General features: G+C 45.8%; 1 protein-coding gene across 1 annotated transcript in view; it reads right to left on the bottom strand.

Annotated features, from left to right (window-relative positions):
• RASSF2 (Ras association domain family member 2) overlaps positions 1-19862 on the bottom strand; it is a 44687-nt gene extending 24825 nt beyond the window's left edge. The window contains exons 1-4 of the mRNA XM_083184570.1: positions 19603-19862; positions 13483-13573; positions 8097-8172; positions 6052-6203 (exon numbers count right to left, since the gene is read on the bottom strand). Coding sequence (XP_083040696.1) covers positions 6052-6203; positions 8097-8172; positions 13483-13541 — 287 coding nt within the window. The 5' untranslated portion in view covers positions 13542-13573; positions 19603-19862. The remainder of the gene's footprint in view (positions 1-6051; positions 6204-8096; positions 8173-13482; positions 13574-19602) is intronic.
• Between the last annotated feature and the right edge of the window lie 712 nt (positions 19863-20574).

The following is a 20574-nucleotide window of genomic DNA, read 5'->3' as shown; positions in this document are numbered from 1 at the left end:
AGTACCTCTGGACTTATATGGCACACTAAGCAGTACCCCTGGACTTATATGGCACACTAAGCAGTACTCCTGGACTTATATGGCACACTAAGCAGTACCCCTGGACTTATATGGCACACTAAGCAGTACCCCTGGACTTCTATGGCACACTTAGCAGTACCCCTGGACTTATATGGCACACTAAGCAGTACCCCTGGACTTATATGGCACACTAAGCAGTACCCCTGGACTTATACGGCACACTAAGCAGTACCCCTGGACTTCTATGGCACACTTAGCAGTACCCCTGGACTTATATGGCACACTAAGCAGTACCCCTGGACTTATATGGCACACTAAGCAGTACCCCTGGACTTATACGGCTCACTAAGCAGTAGCCCTGGACTTATATGGCTCACTAAGCAGTACCCCTGGACTTATATGGTACACTAAGCAGTCCTGATGAAGCTCTCTAAGCGAAGCGTACGCTGACCAAGTCAGCTTCTGTTATGACTCCCCTATTCCCCTCCCCACATACCATTGTGTAAATTATCTGTAAACTGTATCCAGCCTGAGAACGTAAAGAATAGTAAAGAATGTGCGCCAGTCTCCACTGTGACGTCCACACCATGATATTCTGATCTCCTTGACAGATCTGAGGCCGTCAGTGCTTATCTCATGCGCCACGGCCCAATCTGTCTCATAGTGGGCGGCAGCAGGAACCTTGTGCACCAACGGGGTGGTGGTGAGGCGATCTGACCGTGAGGTGGCAGATCATGTCAGAAGCTGACACCGCACCCGGGCACAGGTTTAACTGCATATCTACCCGTCCCCCGCCATTGATATTTTTGCAGACTATTAGAAATACCTAATACTACCACAATCGGGGCATTTAATCCCTGCATTGTACGTATGCGGCCAGGTGGACAGTTAAAAGTCAACCTCCACACTAGTTATTAACAAGTTGTTATGATACACACCAGTGGATATATGACGCAATAAAACATTATATTGATACCTTGGGAGACTACATAGGGGAGAGTAAAGAGTTGGGATATATTATCCCTTTTAAATCACTTTTGTGTTGTGTGATATTGTGTGTCGAATACTTCGCTATATTTTTTAACAATATAACTAATAAAAGTAACTTTTTAATAAATCATTCTCCAGGTGCATCACCCAGCGACACTCCTTTTCTTTCCTGTAAATTTGTGTCTTTTGATGTCCAGTGGTAGCACATCCTCTCCTATCCAGAAATACATAAGGAAATCATTTATATGAGGGTCCAAAAATTTAATTTAAACTTCATATATTCCTGTGCAGTACCCCTGGACTTATATGGCACATTTAGCTGGCCCTCTGTCAACCAGCCAGCTACGACCTGCAATCACAAGCCATCACTGGCTGTGGCCGCATGGAGGGCTCACGCATGCACACTGCGGACCATGCGCATGCGCGGTTCTCTGATAATCGCCCGGGATGTGAATTCACAGCCCTGCAATCAGGACTGAATCAGGCCCAATCTGCGTTAGTGGCGCTACTACTGTGGGTATTTTGTGCGTAAGCAGCATTATTAATGCAGGTGCTATGTACATAAGCACTGCAATTTAAAATAGGGGTACTATTGTGTGGCCACACCCCTTCCTTGTGAGACCACACCCCTTTCTTCCACCATGCGCTGTCACTTTGTAATGTATGGAAAGGTGCAAATTTATAGTTTGCAGTGGGACACTGAACACCCTACCACTGGACCAGCTTGCAGTGCTGCAGAGCTGGCTGCCGAGATCGTAGCTCAGTCAGCTCTGATTTGGCAGCATTCACAGCAGCCAGCCTCCATGCGCCACAGCAGCCAGTCCACCAGCGCAGCAACATAGACATAGGATTCAGGTACGGGCCAGTATATATCCATAAAGGTTTGGAGTAATAGGAAAAGGGGGAGTGGGACTTAGTGTGTCTAAGGGGCTCTGCTTGGCACAAAGTGCCTAAGTGTCGCTATCTGGCGCAGTGTGTAACAGTGGCACTAAGTTTGGTGTAATGTGAATTGGTGAACAATAATATTTTGCCACATGCCTGCAGAGTGCACTATTCCTGGGGCAGGGGGGGGGGGGCATAAATGGAGATGGTGACCCCTGGGGGTGCAGCAATTCCCTTTGTAGCACAAGACATCAAAATGCCTAGTTTCAGCACTGAGTCAGCACATCAGTGTCTGTGGCCCCTGGTCACTTAATTCAGCTCTGTTGAAAACAAAGGGGGTAACTTATTCGGAGCCTAGCAAGCAGGTTAACCAGGGTTGCCTACCCTCCCGGAATGGCCGGGAGGGTCCCGGAAATCGGGTCCCCCTCCCGGTCCCCCGGAAAGGGTGGAAATCCTCCCGCATATCCCACCTAGCTCCCACGGCGAGGGGGGGTCCGCAGGTAAATTGCCGCGATCGCGGCATTTTAGCCCCGCCCCCCGCAGTGCAATGACTGAAATACCGGCATTGCAAGGCGGGGTGCGGGGCTAAAATGCCGTGACGCTGTAGACATGTCCCCAACAGGGCATCATCTGTGTGGCCACGCCCCCGGACCGCCTCTTTTTCCAGTCCTGGAAATGGCCCCGCCCCCCTGCCTGACAGAGCTGGCTGCCCTCTCCCGGAGAGGGCAGCTCAAAAGTCGGCAACTATGAGGTTAACACCACCCCACTGAACGCAATTACCTGGGCCCGGGCTTGCTGTAGGGGCGCGGCGGGGGCCCTGGTTCAACCCCCTTCCCCCTCCCTCCTGGGCAGCAGCAGCAGGAAACATCTCTACAGCATGTTCAGCATGAGCGTCTCACTGACAGCGTCAGCACAACACATTCTGTGGGTGTGTGCTGCTGCTGAGGGGAGACAATAACCCCCCCCCCCCCCCTCGACTTTAGAGTTTTTTCACACACACACACCCCTAAATATTTTGGGGGCATGGCCTAATTGCAGGAGGTGGGGCCCGGCATACTTCTTGGTGGCCCTGCAGACAGGAAGTGTGCGGTGCATTAGAAAATTCCCCAGCCCCCTTTCCCTAGCATCACTGCTTCAAATACCTTCAGTTCTAATAAGCTCTTGAAAACTTTGTATGTATTTGTGGAAGTTACATGATCAGATCCATCATACAGTCACAACAGCCTGTATTTGGGATAAGCTGGTCTTTGCGAAAATGAGTTATCTTTTGCTGAGTGCTCCATTCTGCACAGCTTAAATTAATCATAGAGATTTCTTTCATGCCATAATATAGCTGAGTAGGAACTATTGCCCAGATGTTTTTCACAAGTACAGCTCAGTGTTCCTCTTTGTTGTATTTGGAAGAAGAGTCTGGCACCCGAAAGTCACAAGATTTTGCCAAAAAAATGGTTCTGTGATTACAGCTTCCAGCCCCCTTCCAGGGTTTAGTATAGAGCAGGGGTAGCCAACTCCAGTCCTCGAGAGCTACCAACAGTTAATGTTTTCCAGATCTCCTCACAGAATCACAATTGAAGTAATTAGCTCCACTTGTGGATCTTTGAAAAAGTGTCAGCGAGTAATGAGTGCACCTTTGCAGCAGCTAGGTTGTCTGGAAAATGTGAACTGTAGCACTCGAGGACTGGAGTTGGCTACCACTGGTATAGCGCAATCACTGTGACAGTACAGAAAGCCTGGAAATGCTTATTGAGGGGGATTCTGAGTAGGACACGTGTGATTGCTTTTCCGTACGACCCTGGTATTCTGCTTATTTTCCTATTTGAGGATCCACCAAAAGAAAAGAAAATCACTGGCTATACGTCTTTCCCGTATTTGGGAACTCAGGACCGGCTCAATGAGCTCGGGGCTGGTTATTTTTCACTTTTAGACACTTTTTTGCACAGAACCATGCACAGATCTTGATGATCTGTGCATGGTTCTGAAACTCGGCCGGTTTGGACATGGTCTATTTTTTTTTTTGGTAATGTTTAAGGTGCGATTTGATGTTTTCTATGAGAAAACATCTGGATGCGATTTTAAATGTGCGGCAAAACGTGTGCTAATTGCACGCTACTTTATATAGGATTTTTGGTAAACGTTCAATTTTGTCTGTTTTTTTTACCAAAACAACATACATGCACTAGAAATCGATGTTTCATCTCCATTGGACTGCTACTATCTTGCATTACACTCCCAGTAAATGGGCCCTTTCCTTGTGACCGCATGATCTCCACCAAGTTGCCTCCCATATAGCAGGTGCTACGGTCCATCAGCAGGAAGATTAATCCGTTTACAGTAGCGATCTACATCTGATAATGCACATACGCGCTCCACGATTCCTTTCTCATTTGCAATACAGACGGAGTGCACTCCATCCAGCGGGGGTCTGGCAGTCGAATCACCAACCGACAGCCGCCGGAAGTGGACGCGTGCGCACGAGACGCACGCATGTCCCCTTACAATGGAGCTCCCCGCCGGTCCCTGCCGCTCGCCTCCTCCTCCACGACCCCCCCCCCCCCCAAACCCTGCCATCTCCCCGGCGCTGGCTGAGAGGATCTCCATCTATATTTTGATTTCCATAAGGTCCACCCTCTTTCTCACTTACATGCCACTCAGGGTCACCCTTGTAACCAAGGGATCTATTTACTAGGCCTTAAAGAGAGATAAAATGGAGAGAAATTAAGTACTAGCCAACAAGATGTTCAAATGTTGGGAGGTATAGAATATATTGTGAGTCCTGACCAAAGCAAGATGTTGACCAAACTCTGTTTTTTTTTAAAGGGGCAATCATTTATAAGGTGGGATTTTGCCTTTTTTTTTTTAAAAACCTCTGAGTTTGTGTCGGCATCCGTACTCGCACCCTATCACATGCAGTCCCAAGGCTTAGTACATAGACCTCCAAGAGTGTCTTTTAATATTTATTATTTTTTTTCTGCACAATGCATGTCGCACGACCAAAGATTGTACTTACTTGTAATTACCTGATTATTTACAAACAAATACAAATTAAATCTATCACACATCTGGTTGATCGCCGATTAGGACAAATTACTATGGTACTTGTTTCCTAGCACGGCACCCGTCGTAGGTGATCGCATACCTTAACTTAAGGTATGCGATGGACGCGACCGACGCTATTTTAGGGCTAATTTTAGCCTTTTCCCCGACAATGAAAAAATAGCGTCCATCTTGTCCATCGCATGCCTTAAGTTAAGGCATGCGATGCGACCGATGCAATGGACCCGATTTTACATAGGGAACAATGTTAAATGGGCCAATGGACCCGATTTTACATTGTATACCCACCCTTATGGGTATTTTACATGACAAATGCCCCCCCATTCTTAACGCCACTCCACGATGAACGCCAACCCGAAGCATGGCAAGCGCAGCGAGCCCGCAAGGGGTGGCGGTACGCGTCCTCCGACCTTTTCATACCCCCACTAGCCACGTTGGCGTGGAGTTGATTTTATATAGTGTGGCGAGTGCAGCGAGCCACCGAGCCCGAAGCGTGGCGAGCGGACACGTAATATCTGTGAAGTAATGCGCGTCCCTCACGGGGCTCGCTGCGCTCGGCACGCTTCGGGCTCGGTGGCTCGCTGCGCTCGCCACACTATATAAAATCAACTCCACGCCGACGTGGATAGTGGGGGTATGAAAAGGTCGGAGGACGCGTACTGCCACCCCTCGCGGGCTCGCTGTGCTCGCCACGCTTCGGGTTGGCGTTCATCGTGGGGTGGCGTTAACAATGGGGGGGATTTGACCCATCAGGGTTGGGAAACAATGAAAATTGGGGTCTGGGGTGCATTTAACATTGGGGCCAATGTAAAATCGGGTCTCAGGGACCATTTTACATTGATTCCAATGCGATTTTTGGGGTCCTAATGGATACAATTTTTATCGCTGGCGCCGTGCTAGGAAACAAGTACCATTACTACATTCGTCTGTGTGTGCCTGCATGAAAGTTAATACTGGAATCGGAGGGCGATGAAGGAGAAAACTTTGTTTCTTTTCATCCCATGAAAGTATTCACAAATGACCGAAGGAAAAGGATCAGGAATATGATTAATCCACAACGTCCATTACAACTTTGCATAGATATCACCCGCAGACTATACTGACCCCTGAGTGAGTAGATTGCAGCCAGAATGCCAAGATGTGGAAGATGGCGGTGGCCGTATTCTTTCATGGTCATCCTGCATCTGAAGGCGGATAGGGCGTCTTAAACCCCAAAAGATATTGAGCAGTCCTTCAATGATCAACTCTTCCTCCTCCTGCCAAAGGCAAATGCAACATTGTATTATAAGAGACATAGGGCCAGATGTATCAAGCTTTAAACAATGATAAAATGAAGAGTGATAAAAAAAAAAACAGTTAAACAGCTCCTAACTGCCATGTTACTCGCCGGGCCCTATTCAATGCTGTCTTTCCCACCAGCATTGAGCAGGGTATCTCGGCAGAACGAGCCCGACATCTCAAGCTGTCGGGCTTGTTCTGCCAGGAAGTGACGAGCTGCCGGCTGCAGCTCCATACCCTCCAACATGACCCATCCCATTAGGTACAAAATGCTCTGTTCCTGGACTTCCCTGCCAGTGACAGTTACAGATGTGAGCCTACAGCACAGTCCAATATTCAAAGAGGGGGGGTCACATCAACTCTCAGTGATGTTTGGGATGGCAGCTGGTGTGGCTCCCCTTTTTGAATATTGGACTGTGCTGTAGGCTCACATCTGTAACTGCCACTGGCAGGGAAGTCCAGGAACAGAGCATTTTGTACCTAATGGAATGGGTCATGTTGGAGGGTATGCAGCTCACCTCTTCCCGGCCACAACTCGCTGCCACACTCCCTTCTCGTCCCGCTGCAGGCAGGACATTGAATCCCGTCTGCATGTACTCGGTAGAGCTGACCGAGAACGGGACTGGGTCACGGCGGTCGAGCAAGCTCGACTGCCGTGACCACCACGCCCATAGCAACCATAGCCCATAGCAACCAATTAGATTCTGTCTAATTTTCAAGAATGCAATACAGAAATGATAGACATAAGCTGATTAGTTGCTATAGGCAACATAACCAGTTGTCTGTTTTAGAAGGTTTAGTTAATCTACCCCTGAAAGTGCCCATACACGGTACAATGGTGCTGTGCGATGCCCGCTCCCGTGGGCATCTCATCTCACAGTACAAAAAGTATGGGCTGCACATACTTTTTGTACTGCCTTCTGATTGCATCACATCACACACAAATCGCATGCGATCTAGTTCAAAACGCATGGGAAAAATTGTACCGTGTATGGGCACCTTAAGATCTGGAAGACTGATCTTATCTTCATTCTTCATCATAGATGGCACACACGCAACAGCAGCACTGCAGATCCAGAGGAATAGGTGTTCTGGTTTATAGAAGTGGAGCTCTCACCTACAGAAAACAATCAGATTCTAGCTATTATATATTAGAAGTTACTAGCTAAATGATAAGTAGAATCTGATTGGTTGCTAAGTGCATAGCTTCCAACATGTCCCAGCTCCAAGGGGGACAGAATGCTTGGTTCCTGGACTTCCCTCTTCATTCCCCTTTGTACTGTGAGATGAGATGCCCACGAAATAATCCTGTGTTAAAAACTGCTACATTTGTTGTTGCCACCTTTAGTCATGGACCAGTACTCCAGCCTTGTTTGGGTCCACATATAGCCTTACCCGTGAAAAGTGCAAGGTGTGTGCATACCCTCCAACTTGACCCATTCCATCAACTTCAATGCTCTGTTCCTGGACTTTCTTGCCAGTGGCAGTTGCAGAGGTGTGGCTGAAGCGCAGTACAAGATCCAAATAGGGGAGCCACACCAACTGTCAGTGAGCTACTGGTGGCAATGTTTGGAGTGACATTTGGTGAGACTCCCCATTTGAAATTTGGACTGTGCTGTAGCCCCACCTGTAGAGCCATCATTGGTAAGGCAGTCCAGGAACAGAGCATTTTGAACCTAAGGGAATAGGTCATGTTGGAGGGTATGTGTGCTTATACCCTGCACACCCAGATCAGTATGCCTGAAGAGAGTGCCCAACCTCTACCAACCTCTACCTTTCATTGACAGTAGAGATGGCCCACGTATTATTGCATATAGATCCCCAAAAAGGCATAATAAAAAATATATATAGAATATCTGGGACTTAATTACCTCCCGATGTCTCAGCTGTAGGTTCTGTCCTTCATAATAAAGATTATAATTCTTCAGATGCGCCAACAGCTCATTTCTGCAGGACAGAGGAGATAAATGAAATCATTTGCCCCATCAAATGTGTATATACATTTCTTCAGACACAGTTAGTGCAGCTGTATGAAGCAGTGTCTGTCAGGTGCTGAGTCTCTGAACATTGCATGTGTGAAGCATTGAAAAGATTGGAGAAGTTGCCCATCCAATCAGTATTGAGGTAACATTTATCAAGTCCATTCTATAAAATGTACTTTTGTGAAAAACTGCTCCAAATCCAGCAACTCCCCCCTTTTTCTTTGTAAGCCGGGTGAGTGCTGTGCAGGGTATCTCGGCAGATTGTAATAATGGGCCTTATTCTAGTTCACATGTTATATCTGCCCCCTGCAGTGCACATGGTTTTGTCCAGCTAAGAAGGAATTTGCCTCTAAGAGTGAACTAGAATAAGGCCCAATGTGTGACATATGTGTAAGCAGCATTTCTATGTGACAATATGTGTATAAGGACATTACTTCTGTGTGGTATAATGTGTAGGGGGCATTATGTGTATAAGGTTTATTAATGTGTGGTCTAATGTGTATAAAAGACCCTACTGTGCAGTGCAGTGCAGTGTGAATAAGGAGCTAAACAGTGTGGCGTAATGTGAATAAGGAGCAAAATGGAGTGGTGTAATGTGAATAAGAAACAATTGGTCAGAGGCAGAACTAGCGAAGGTGCTAGGGGGCACCAACCAAAATGTTGCTTAGGTCATCAAACTAACTAACTAGTGCCGGCTCTGCCGATGGATCACTGTGTAGAAAAATTATATCATCCTCACCTCACCAGAAACTGGTGATTGTTGCTCCAGTGAGGGCTGCAGGTCATCAGTGTTCCCTGCTGTTCTATTACCTCAGGTGCAGTAAACGTACACTGCAGGAGCTCAGATCACCAATCGCCATGATTGGTAAGTATTACCAGTGGTGGTGGTGGGGGGGTGCGGTGCATGGGGGTGTCCTCGTGACAGGAAGGGGGTTCCGGCTGCAGTAGTAGTGGTGCAATATTGGCAGCAGCATGGCTAGTGGTCAGGCTGCAGAGAGCCATCACAGGGACAGGGCTTTCTCACAAGCTCTGTCCATTCATGCGCTAATTGATACATCCGTGCAGTGGCGGCTCTTACTGTGTTGGAGGGGGGCTGCCTCAATGCGGGCCCCCCACCCTCCACTGCCACCGCCACACTCCCCATCCGCCGCGCTCCCCGGCCTCCTGCACAGGACCAGCGAATGCGCACTAACTTCATACATACTGCGCATGCCCTGGCCCAAGCCTCCATGGGCTGCCTTTGCAGCAGCCCCCAGAGGCTTAATCAGGATCCTGGGTCCGGCGCATGCACAGTATCCATTTTGGGGGCTGCCACGCATTTGCACACAGAGAGGTATCCCGGAGGGAGGCAACACCTCCCAATGGAACTGCCCTGAGTGACTGGCAGGTCGGACTTCCAATAGGAAGTCACTGCCAGTCACATTAAAGCCAGAGCAGTCTCACAGACTGCATCGGGCTTCACTTTAGGCAAAGACAGTGGCAGATTTTACCTGGGAGGGCTGCATCCCTGCAGCCCATAGGTAAAAACCGCTACTGCATCTATGCAATGTATTTAGGGTACTTATGTACTAACTGGGCTGCCGATTTTGAAATCGGGTCCATCGCATCGCATCGCATCCGACCATATCGCATGCGATGCGATGGACCCGATTTTTCCATAGGATTCAATGTTAAAATGGACTGAGTCCATTTTAACATGGAATTCAATGGGAAAAAGGGGTCCTTTTCATACCCTTACTATCCAAGTGGGCATGGAGTTGGATATAAACCTGTGGCGAGCGTAGCGAGCCACCGAGCCCGAAGCGTGGCGAGCCCCGCGAGGGGACACAGAATACCGTCCCCTCGCGGGGCTCGCTTCGCTCGCCGCGCTTCGGGCTTGGTGGCTCGCTACGCTCGCCACAGGTTTATATCCAACTCCATGCCCACTTGGATAGTAAGGGTATGAAAAGGACCCCTTTTTCCCATTGAATTCCATGTTAAAATGGACTCAGTCCATTTTAACATTGAATCCTATGGAAAAATCGGGTCATCGCATGCGATGCGATGCGAAGCGATATTGCATCGCATCGCATCTGATTGTATGCCTTAAGTTAAGGCATACAATCAAAAAATCGGCAGCCCAGATAATACATAAGTACCGTATTTAGTTATTGCATTGCAAATTTGGCCATAATTATCGCAGCACATCCGCATCCTCAGGTGTTGGTGGTAATAAATTAACCCCTTTGTTCTGGTTTCTAAGTAAAATAAATATCATTGTAGTTGGAATGTAATGTTCTTTAGCTTGTATAAAAAGCTACACATGATTACCATAGCATTGGAATTTCTTTACATTTCCAAATGAAGGGTCTGAGTCAGAGATGCAGGTAAATGCATTCACAGCTCCATCTGGATTCGTATTGAGTTGCCCACCGGCACCTTTGGAAGTCCTAGAGACGGGTTGCAATCATTTTGTCTACAACATGTTGTCCACAGTGTCTAGGTCGACAGTCAAAAGGTTGACATGGGGGTTTTCACAGGTTTTTTACCTGAATGTCAACACAGTTGACATGGACACAGTTTCAAGGGCACTTTGTTATTCTCCCACCACACCCTAGTGGATGGTAGGGCATGAAATACCGCCTGTCAGCACATGTCGGCTCAAAAAACATTGAAAAACCCCATGTCGACCTTTTGACTGTCGACCTAGACACTGTCTGCCTAATGTTTGTGTCAACCTAATGGCCTGTCAACCTAAACCCATGTCAACCTTGACCCATGTCGACCTAGTCCTAGAACCATGTTAACCTATCCCCATGTTGACCTAATGTTGTCGACCATCATGCTGTAGGCAAAATGACCGTATCCCCTAGAGACAGTGTACAAAGACACAGCATCTGCCACCAGGGGCGGATCCAGGATAAAATGACAGGGGGGGCACCATGATAAAAGAGGGTTTAGGTGGGGGAGGGGCGGTGTTCGTGGTACCAGTGTACATGCTAAGAGAGCGGCAGAGAGAGGGTGGGAATGGGATTAAAAATAGGCCCTGGCATTTAAAGTACGCAGGCCCACCATGGCGACAAAAGTGAAGGTGACAAAAATTAGTTTACACGTAATATCTCTGGAACCGATTGACCGATATGGACCAGCCTGGTATCATATTGAAGGCCCAGCGATTTGGAATTGAATGAGATCAACCACAAGCTTCTGTGATGCCAGGGGGGGGGGAACTGGTAGCCGTCGGAACCGGGTGGGGGTCGGAATTGGCAGGTCCCATATTATCCTATGGGGAAAAAACGTTACAGCTTTGCCAGGCGATATCTCTGGTTCCCGGGGGGCTAGAGACACGGGGCTGGGCTCGTTGGAAAGCCCTGGTCCTCAGTTACAGCCCCCCCCCCCCGAATCCGCCACTGTCTGCCACAGATCAGTCACTAGCTGAAGTTCTGAGAAGCCTTAGGGCGGTTTCACACTGTCCGGCTCCTGCCGGACGGGAAATTACCGCATGGCTTAAAAGCCGTGCCACCACTACAGTGTGTGATGGACAGCTATGTGTCCATTCACACTGGACGGTCACGGCGCGGCCGCCGGGTAGCAGCCGGATCTTACCACTACAGTGTCCGGCTGCCGTGCCGTGGCCGTCCCGTTCTGCCCATTCAGTGTGGTGTGGAAGGCAATGGGCGCCTTCACACACCACGGAAATTACCGGATACTTACGCCCGCCCCCATGTGACGAGTAGGGCGGGCGTACACCCCGTCAGACTGGAAATGCCAGTCAAACTGTTTGGACCCACCCCCATGTGACGAGGGGGCGGGGCCCACAGGATCTCCAAACCGGACCATGTGAAAGGTCCAGAAATCCGGCTAAAAGCCGGACAAAGTGGGTCCGGCTTTTTTCTGTCCGGTCAAAACCGGAGTGTGTGAAACCAGCCTTATTGTTGCACAGCATGAAACTGAAAGACACCAAAGACATTGCAGGTGCAACATCAGTTGTAGATTCTAAACACCCACCCAAATTGATTGAGACATGCCTGGGCTTTTGCGGCCACTCCCCATCACCTTCCTCAAATGGTACCTGACGGCAAGTGACCTTATGAACACATTTCATCGCAAGACCATCATTGCAGTGTGACTCAAGTGCTAAAAGAATCGGTTTGCACATAAGTCACTGAATAAGGCTGTATATACTTCCAGAACCTTCCCTCAGGAAAACTGAACATGCGGAAGCTTTAGTTGCAGGTGTACAAATGCACTTTGATGAGGAACTGCCTTGCTTGCTGCATTTTGAATGGTTAAAGGAGACATGTGCATGACTGTAGGAGGAGCTTGGAGGAAATTATAGATTGTAAACTTGCGAGCAGGGCCCTCCTACATTTTGACTGTCTGTAAATACCCTGTTTTGTTGTTTCACTGTCTGCTATTGTAAAGCGCAACGGAATATGCTGCGCTATATAAGAAACTGTTAATAAATAAATAAATAAATAAATTGTCTTACAGTCCACAGTACATTTTGTACAACTCTTAACATCACAGTGCCACATAGCTTAGATGGAAAATCCTAGAAATCCATCAACCGCAACATTTCAGACATTTGATGGTGCTTTCACATATCTGATATAAAGTCTCACAGCACCACTAATCACAAAAAGTATCATTTATTATCTTAAGTAAAGTTAATAAAACTGTGTATGGATGTTCTGTGTTACAGAATTTTCGTACAACTGGTGTCCAAGGCTGGACCTATAATTGGTGTCCACTTGGACTGTCATCACATCACTTGTAATATTGCCTTAACCCTTTCAGGTCCAACGTCTAGGTCAGGCACAACAGCCCTAGCGCTAGTAGCAGATCCAATGGTGAGCCAGTTTACAATAAGAACATTAACATCGTTCAACATTCATTGCCGACCATTTTTGATAAAAAAAAATATAAAAAATTATAATTCATGTAAATATTTTAATCATTTTGTTTGAATTGCAAAAAAAAAATCGGGCTGAAAAGGGTTAATTCATCATTCCCCTACTGTTGTGCTCCATTCTTCAGCACACTACATGACAGCTTGAAGTACACCGGAAACAGGGGAACTTAATAACTATAGCATTTGAAGTATAGTATATTAGATATGGAAGAGACAGCAAAAGACAGGTCAGGCTTGCTGCCATATATAATACATTTATATTAATGTCTAGTGATCTGTCCATGCAGGATGTCAGAGGTCACACAGGGACAGGAGAAACCGATTAATAGTCAGGGGGAGGTCAGATGATAAGGCTGCAAGTTATCAAGAGGAAAAACTCACTTGGAAATGTACTTGTCCTTCCCGCAGGGGACTAATGATGCCTCCAGCAACCGCTCCATGTGTTCATCCCTCGGTCTATGGGAGGGAGAGCCTGAAATAAGCAGCAGAATACAACCAAGATCTTTGTTTAATGAAAATATGTTCTAAGTTGGATGACGTATATTTGTAATAAAAACTACTTAAGCTGATTCCATGAAACAATAGCAAATATACAGTAAAACACAGTAATGTATTTTCATCTGAGATTACTGTACCACTGTACTGAACATATAATATTCCCAGGACTGCCATCAGGAATTATGGGGCCCGGGACTCATTTCCAGTCTGGGCCCTGTCCCCCCTTCCTCACTTGACTTACCGTAACCCAGCTCCTGCTCCCCCATCTCCTCTTCCGCTGAGCTGCAGCCGATAGGTCCCAGTGCACTGACTTCTTCAACTCAGGATGCCGGCGGCCAATTGAAATGCAGCACCGTTTGGTGAGCCATTATCCCAATGTCAGAATCCCGACTGCTGGGACTCAGGCAGTGGGGCAAGCACAACGAAGCCCCTTGCGGGCTCGCCACGCTGCAGACACAGTGGCTCACTACGTTTGCCACCTATTTTATTCTCCCACTATGGGGGTCATGGACCCCCACGAGGGAGCATAGCCCACTGCCCATCTGTCTGTGTTTTTGCAGTCGGGAATTCAGACGTCGGTGTAATGACTATCGGAATCGGTGTAATGACTATCGGAATCCCGGCTGCCGGTCAGTCACCCGGCACCTGGTGAGCCAATCAGAGCTTGCGTACCAGCAGCTGCTCTTATTGGCTGCCGGTACATGAGCTCTAATGGGCTCAAAAGCCGGTGTAGCATTTTAATTGCCCGCCGGCATCCTGGTTTGAATAAGCCTGCTTTGTTCAGCGCAGTGCAGCGAAGGCAGTCTGGGGGGGGGGGGGGGGTTGTGTTTGGCAAAATATGCTGCCCCGCACCCTTCCAGAGTCCGGGGCCTGGGACCGCTTTACCCACAGAAACCCCCTATTGGTGGCCCTGAATATTCCCAAAGCAAGTGGAGATGCGACTGTGTTGCTTAGGAGTCAGCATCATCTCTAGGTACAGCCGGAGTATGCGCAGTGTAAAAGCAAAACAAACCTGGTCCAAAGGAAGAGACGGTTGAAGAAATAACACTTCCTTTAACTGACTTACAACAACAAACCCACCTACTGTATACTCAAGTCAGAAAACCTGTATACTGTATACTTCAAAATCATTGGTTCAGCTCACAAAATAACTGTATCGGTATACCGGTATAGGTAGACAGTCAATCTGTTGTCACTATTAGGTCATCATGAAGAAAAGGTAGGGGTGGTTAAATGGTCGACATGGCAATGAAAACACATGAAAGGGTCGACATGAGTTTTTTCAATAGTTTTCTTTTTTTGGACTTTGTTATACTTTACTATTCCCATAGAAACCGATTGAGAACAATATGGTGCCCAAGCATAGTGAGCTAAGAGGATACAGTACACTAATTTGGGGTCCACATGCTAAAATCTACAAAAAAAATCGACAAATTCTCATGTCGGCCATGTCCAGTGTATACCATTGCCATACCATTACAATATCGGCCTTTTGCTTGTGTTGACCTTGTCCATGTCCAACTATCGACCTTTTATACCATTACTTCCTGGAAAACAAGAAAAAGGACTAATTCCGAATGTAATTTCAAGTGTATCTTACTTGCTCTATGGAACATGTCTAAACTACCACAGCTGGGCATTTCCCCCACTGTATGTTAACAACATTATCATTTTTGTTATTTTTTCTGTTAATTGTATTTCACTTCCTGTTTGCAGACCTGCCGCTACAGTTCTGGTCGGCCACCAAGACGTGTGCTAGGAGAGTCACTTCCTTCCTAAAGTCACAGAATTTCCTCTCTTGCAAACTGATGCGGGTGCAATTAGCACAACATAGGCAAAAACATCAGAATTAAGCAATACAAGTCAGTAAAGAAAATTCAAGGTTTAACTTATTCTATGCACCTAGGCTACCCTCTTTCATTAAGTCCCACAGCACTGTGATTACAGATAGAGCTGGGTGTATTGCAACGCCATGTTCATGCTGCTTATAAATTAAATCTGTTAATAGTATCAACTTTTAAATCCATAGTAGTTTGTAACCTGTGGTTGCATTCTATGCAAATTAGATGGCCACAAAATGTGCAATGCATACGGATCCACCTGTTCTAGTCGTTGGTAGGAATCACATTGTGATTGGTTATTAACAGCTATGACTGGTGAACAGTGAATGAACCTTAAAAAAAGGGAGTTGAGTCCTGTTGAAGAAAGAGCGCTATATAAATAATATTATTTTTATTAATTATAATAAGAAGAAAATAATTAAGAATTACTTTTTTATTAACTCTTAGGTTTATAACATTTGTCATACATTATTACATTATATTATTTTGTATATTCAGTTTTATTACTGCTATTTGATTAATTTTAGCTGATAATTTTAATATTTGTTTAAATGACAACTTATTGCCTCTTAATAATAATATTTCAAATGTAGTTATGAATAAGCTCAGTAAAAATGATAATATTTAAAATACATTCAAAATAAAAACTTGGACAGTAATATTAATTCTAAGAATAAAATGTCTGTCTAAACTAGCTGCAAAAAAATCTTGCTAGTTAATAAAGTGGAGAGATGTTTAGTACCATCCAATCAGCTCCTGTCATTTTCAAACACGCCCTGTAACATGGCAGTTGAAAGCTGATTGGGTGGTACTTTATCTCTCTCCACCTCTATATGTACACATTCTAGAAATGATGCAAAACTGATGATTTTGTTTGAAATAATGTTTGATTGTGATGGAAAATATTTTCCTCTCAGTAATTCAAATGAAGGTCATTACAGTCAGCTTTGCTTCTGCAAAATGGTAACAGATAACATTTCTACCCAGCTGCACCGCACATATTGTATATGTACTGTATAATGGGGCAGATGTATTAAGCCTTAACAAGAGATAAATGCAAGGGTGATAAAGAGAGATAACTGTCCAGCCAATCACCTGCTAACTGCCATGTCACAGGCTGTGTTTGAAAAAAGTCAGTAAGGAGCTGATTGGCTGGACGTTTATCTCTCTTTATCACCCTTGCATTTATCTCTTGTTAAGGCTTAATACATCTGCCCCAATGTAACATATCTCAAATTCTGTCAAGGAGTGGAATCCTTACTGTATATGTGATTTTTTTTTTTTTTAACCCTTTGAGTGTCAAGTGAATTTGCCAATTCAAAGGTGTGAAAATTGCCAAGCTAACCTTTCTATTAATCCTTTTTGAGTGCCAATGTTGCTGTGAGAGATAGTGTAAGGCACAACTAACATAAACATCTATCATTTAATTAACTTGTCATAAGGTCCATACACACTGAGCGTTTTCCGGCCTTTTACAGATTTTCCATGGGGTGGACGACTTTCCATAGCGGGACGCTATGGAAAGCCGTCCACTTCGCCGCTAATCTGCTGGTAATACCAGCAAATGAGCGGCCGGGCCAGCTAACAATAGCACTCTTATATAAGGTAACTGGTATATATTAATATAGCAACCCTTGCAATGCAACCACAATGAAAGAAATATTTACCCTATTATGTTAGCAAATTTTTAAACAAAATGATTGTCTGTAGTCTGAACCTGTCCATCTTTGAAGAGAATGGATATTTCAAACAAGGACAAGGGTGTAATAGAAGGTGTAATAGACATTACTTCTACACAAAGAACATAAAATAAAAATACTGAAATATAAAATATATTATAAAATGATAAATACTTTACATAACTGTATGCCTTGTGTTTCAACTTCTTTTAAAACGGAATATGTTTGCTCATCTACTGTATGATGAACCTATGTTATATCTATGTTTATGCACTGGATATGAGATGTCACAATATTATTACAAAAAGACAAAAAAAAAAATACAGAGGAGTAAAGTTACTTTCACATCTCAAAGCTGTGTCGGACCGAGGAACGTGATCCCGGGTCCGGCTCTTTCACATTATGGGGGATATTTATAGGTGTTGATATTTAGGTGCTAAATAAATAAGAAATAGAATCTGGTTGGATGCTAGGGGAAACACCCCATCTTCAATAAAACTCCCATGTTAGTAAATTTACCCCAAGAGTCTATAGTTTTAAATGCAAAGTAATGTTCCCCAAAACCAAGCAGTATTGAAAAGAGAAGTCAGACTTGATGTAGCCCATTAATAGGAAACAGGTACTGCTATGGCTCCTGACTTCTTTACCCATGAGATTGCCTCCATAGCACTGCTATGTCTACATCTTCAGCTGGCCCTCAGTGTACTGGCTTTTTATGGGGACTATGTAAAAACCGGACCCGGACCACACTCCGAACTGCCGGACAGGACATCAAAATCTGCAGTCCGGAGCTTGTAGGGTCCGGTCCGGGGGGTGTCCTGTCCGGGGGGTGTCTTGTCCGGGGGGTCCCTGTGATAGCTATCACCAGGGACATGGGGAGGGGAGATTACAGCCTCAACGGGTGGTCCGGACCGTCCGGTTTTTGATACATGCCCGGACCATACAGGGAGGCTTTATTCTCCCCCTCCTCCTCTACCTGATGACAGGTGTGACAGGCAGCCCCCCGGACAGGACACCCCCCGGACCGGAGGCTACAAGCTACAAAATGCAGAGTTTGATGTCTGGTCCGGCGGTCCGGGGGTTTTGTCCTGGTCCGGTTTTCACCCATACCCCTTTTTATGCACTTTTTATATACAGTGCTTGCCTTACAGAGAGCCAGACTGCACACTGTCTAATTAATTTATAACCATGTTCTCCTACACAAGTGATGCCATTGTATTTATAAACTAAAAAAGAACTATATACATGGCAAATTCTAGCATTGTCACTTTAGTTTGCGTCAGCAATGTGTGTATTTATCACAAGGGAAAATGCACCTTGCACTGCATATGAATGCTAACATTAGAAGTCATTTTGGATTTCCCTGATCTGTACAAAAGTTGTAACCCTGTGGTCTTGTGCCTTTATATGGTCACAGAACTTCTTAGTGACGCCTAACAGCATTGTACAATGCAGTAGAGCGGGGTATTCAATATTTGGCCTGCCAGCTACTACAGAACTACAAATCCCATCATGCTCTGCCACAGCTTAGGCATGCTGGGATATGTTAAGACACAGAAGCTGGAAACACTCTCCATGCTGAGAATGAAAACTAGTGTCATTAATGCAACATTTTGAGGACAGACTTTTTTCGTGGACATATATTTTATCCATCGGCCTATAGTTTTTAGGTTTTCATATCCGAATACTTCTCTAGATTCTAATTTGGCGCTATTAAATAAACATATCAAGGCATACCATACCATGCATCCATAACTCATACATTTAAAGGGCGCAGAGGATTTAAGTTCTGCCTGCTGTAACACCTGCAAACATCCAGTATATTAAAATGTAACCTCATCTTCAGTCTTGTAAGTCATTAACCTGTTAAGCAGACTAGAACACGTCCGCTGGGCTTTTTTACTTAAGCAACTGTGTTTGCCAGTACACCTGCTTATAACAAAGCCACATGCACTTGTATAGCACAATGGGATAGGCTGGCGTTATACAAATAAATGTTTATGATGTTTATAAATACTGCAAACACTATTCCACACATTAGCGGTGCAATGGTTTTGGAAAATAGGCAACGTGCCACGCCAATACTGAATACACGCAGAACCGAAAAGTTTAATTTTCTATGCGTAAAATATTACTACAAGGTTTAACACATGAGTGGCAGGGATAGCAGGGAAAGCACTGTACTGCCAGCGTAACTCCTTACAATGCAGCTCACACAGATGCCAGGGATGCAGCAGCCTGGGTGCCAAGTTTAACCCTTCCTGCTGCCACAGTGTACAGATTGCAACTTTCCCCCAACCGTAAGGCCTGGCAGTGCTTGTGACGGTGGTCCCTGTGTCTAGAGCCAACGCACAAGGCAATGATGAAACAGGATTTGGTTAAAAGAAACAAAATGATGGAGAATGACATTAATACACTGTCATGTATAAAGGAAGTAAAATGCAGCGTGTTTTCTAAAGTAGAAACAATTGGAATATACTCACTTTGTCCCTCTGCCAAATAGTGACCTGTGTGTATCTGCCAAGGGTGCTGTCTCTCCCCTTCCAGATAGAGAAGTCTGTGTATAGAGAAGCAGCGTCTATACTCACACTGTGATAGATGGCTCAATATCGCTTCCCATTGCCCAATAACAGCTGGTGGTGGTGTCTGGGCCTATTGATGATTGGTTAACTTGGCCCCCAATGGGCGTAGCCCCTTTCAGACAATGCTAAGGGAGGGGGGGTGCAGCTCACAGCATCTGTCTGAGAAAGCAATTTTAAAATACTAGTGCACGGCAGGAGGAGGTGGGAGGTGGGAGGGGGAGGACAGCCTTTGTCACACTTCAGGGGACGTGGGAAAGTTGCTAAGTGATACACAGACCATCCCCTACATGCTGCCTGTCCTACTGAAGGGAACACTGTTCAGTCAAGATCTAAAGATAGCTTCGGAGCATACTGATATGCTGCATATGATGTGCTGTATGCACTGAGGTACACTGACAGAACTACTTTGCAGTTGTAACGGTAAATCTGCAGGCTGAAATAAGGAGGAGTTGTCACGTTTTTGTCCCAAATGTCGACATAGTCGACATGGACACTGGCAAAGTGCACCGCGTACCCTCGCATGGCTGCTGCATTTGGCACACTATTCTCCATTAATGTCCTAGTGGATGGTAGGGCATGCAATACCGCCTGTCGGCACATGTCGACTGGTGCCACAAGGGTTCCACAGCGCCTGACAATACATAGATGAGCAAAAAAAAAATACCCAAGAAAATAGTGATTCACAGAACTAATGCAAATTAGGACAAGAACATGGTAAATAAAAGACAGTTGCAGCAGCAGCAGCGGACACTGAGGCAATTATAACAGTGGCAGAGATTTTCTTAGAAAAGCACATGAGGAGAGAGGGCCCTGCTCGTTAGAGCTTACATTCTAAAGGGAAGGAGCAGACAAGCTGGGGCGACACAGCAGGTA

Source organism: Crinia signifera, chromosome 4 (assembly GCF_055691185.1).
Source record: "Crinia signifera chromosome 4, ASM5569118v1, whole genome shotgun sequence".
Classification (NCBI taxonomy): Eukaryota; Metazoa; Chordata; class Amphibia; order Anura; family Myobatrachidae; genus Crinia; species Crinia signifera.
This window is presented reverse-complemented; position numbering and strand designations above follow the sequence as displayed.